Source organism: Eimeria mitis, genomic scaffold, assembly GCF_000499745.2.
Source record: "Eimeria mitis Houghton genomic scaffold, Emh_scaff134, whole genome shotgun sequence".
Classification (NCBI taxonomy): domain Eukaryota; phylum Apicomplexa; class Conoidasida; order Eucoccidiorida; family Eimeriidae; genus Eimeria; species Eimeria mitis.
In genome coordinates, this window is record NW_013568835.1 from 9,423 (window position 1) to 9,841 (window position 419).

General features: G+C 51.3%; 1 protein-coding gene across 1 annotated transcript in view; it reads right to left on the minus strand.

Moving 5' to 3' along the window:
• The window catches only part of EMH_0094010 (uncharacterized protein), a gene marked incomplete at both ends in the record, with an annotated part of 9,181 nt that extends 8,764 nt beyond the window's left edge, over nt 1-417 (minus strand). The window contains 2 exons of the mRNA XM_013494928.1: nt 120-240; nt 321-417. Coding sequence (XP_013350382.1) covers nt 120-240; nt 321-417 — 218 coding nt within the window. The remainder of the gene's footprint in view (nt 1-119; nt 241-320) is intronic.
• Nucleotides 418-419: the final 2 nt, after the last annotated feature.

Consider the following 419-nt stretch of genomic DNA (forward strand, 5'->3'; position numbering starts at 1 on the left):
CTGCAGTTGTCGTAACCGCTGCTGCTGCTGCTGCTACAGCTGCTGCTGCTGCTGCTGCTGCTGCTGCCAATAGAAAAAGGAGTATTAAGAATAATATTTATGCAGCATTTCACACTAACCTTCTCCTAAAAGTCATGGGGGCCCCGGGGGCCCCCGGGGGCCCCTCCCGCTGCTGGACCAGCAAGAAGATTGCTGCTGCTGCTGCTGCTGCTGCTGCTGCTGCTGTTGCTGCTGCTGCTGCTGTTGTTATATTAGCAGCACGAAAGCCCAATCATATTCTTGCAAAAGGGTTTATATAAACAAAATTTATTTTATTTCACCTTTATAGATAACTACTATAGAAGACGCGGCAGCAGCAGCAGCAGCAGCAACTGCTGCTGCTGCTGCTGCTGCTGCTGCTGCTGCAGCAAACCGCATGC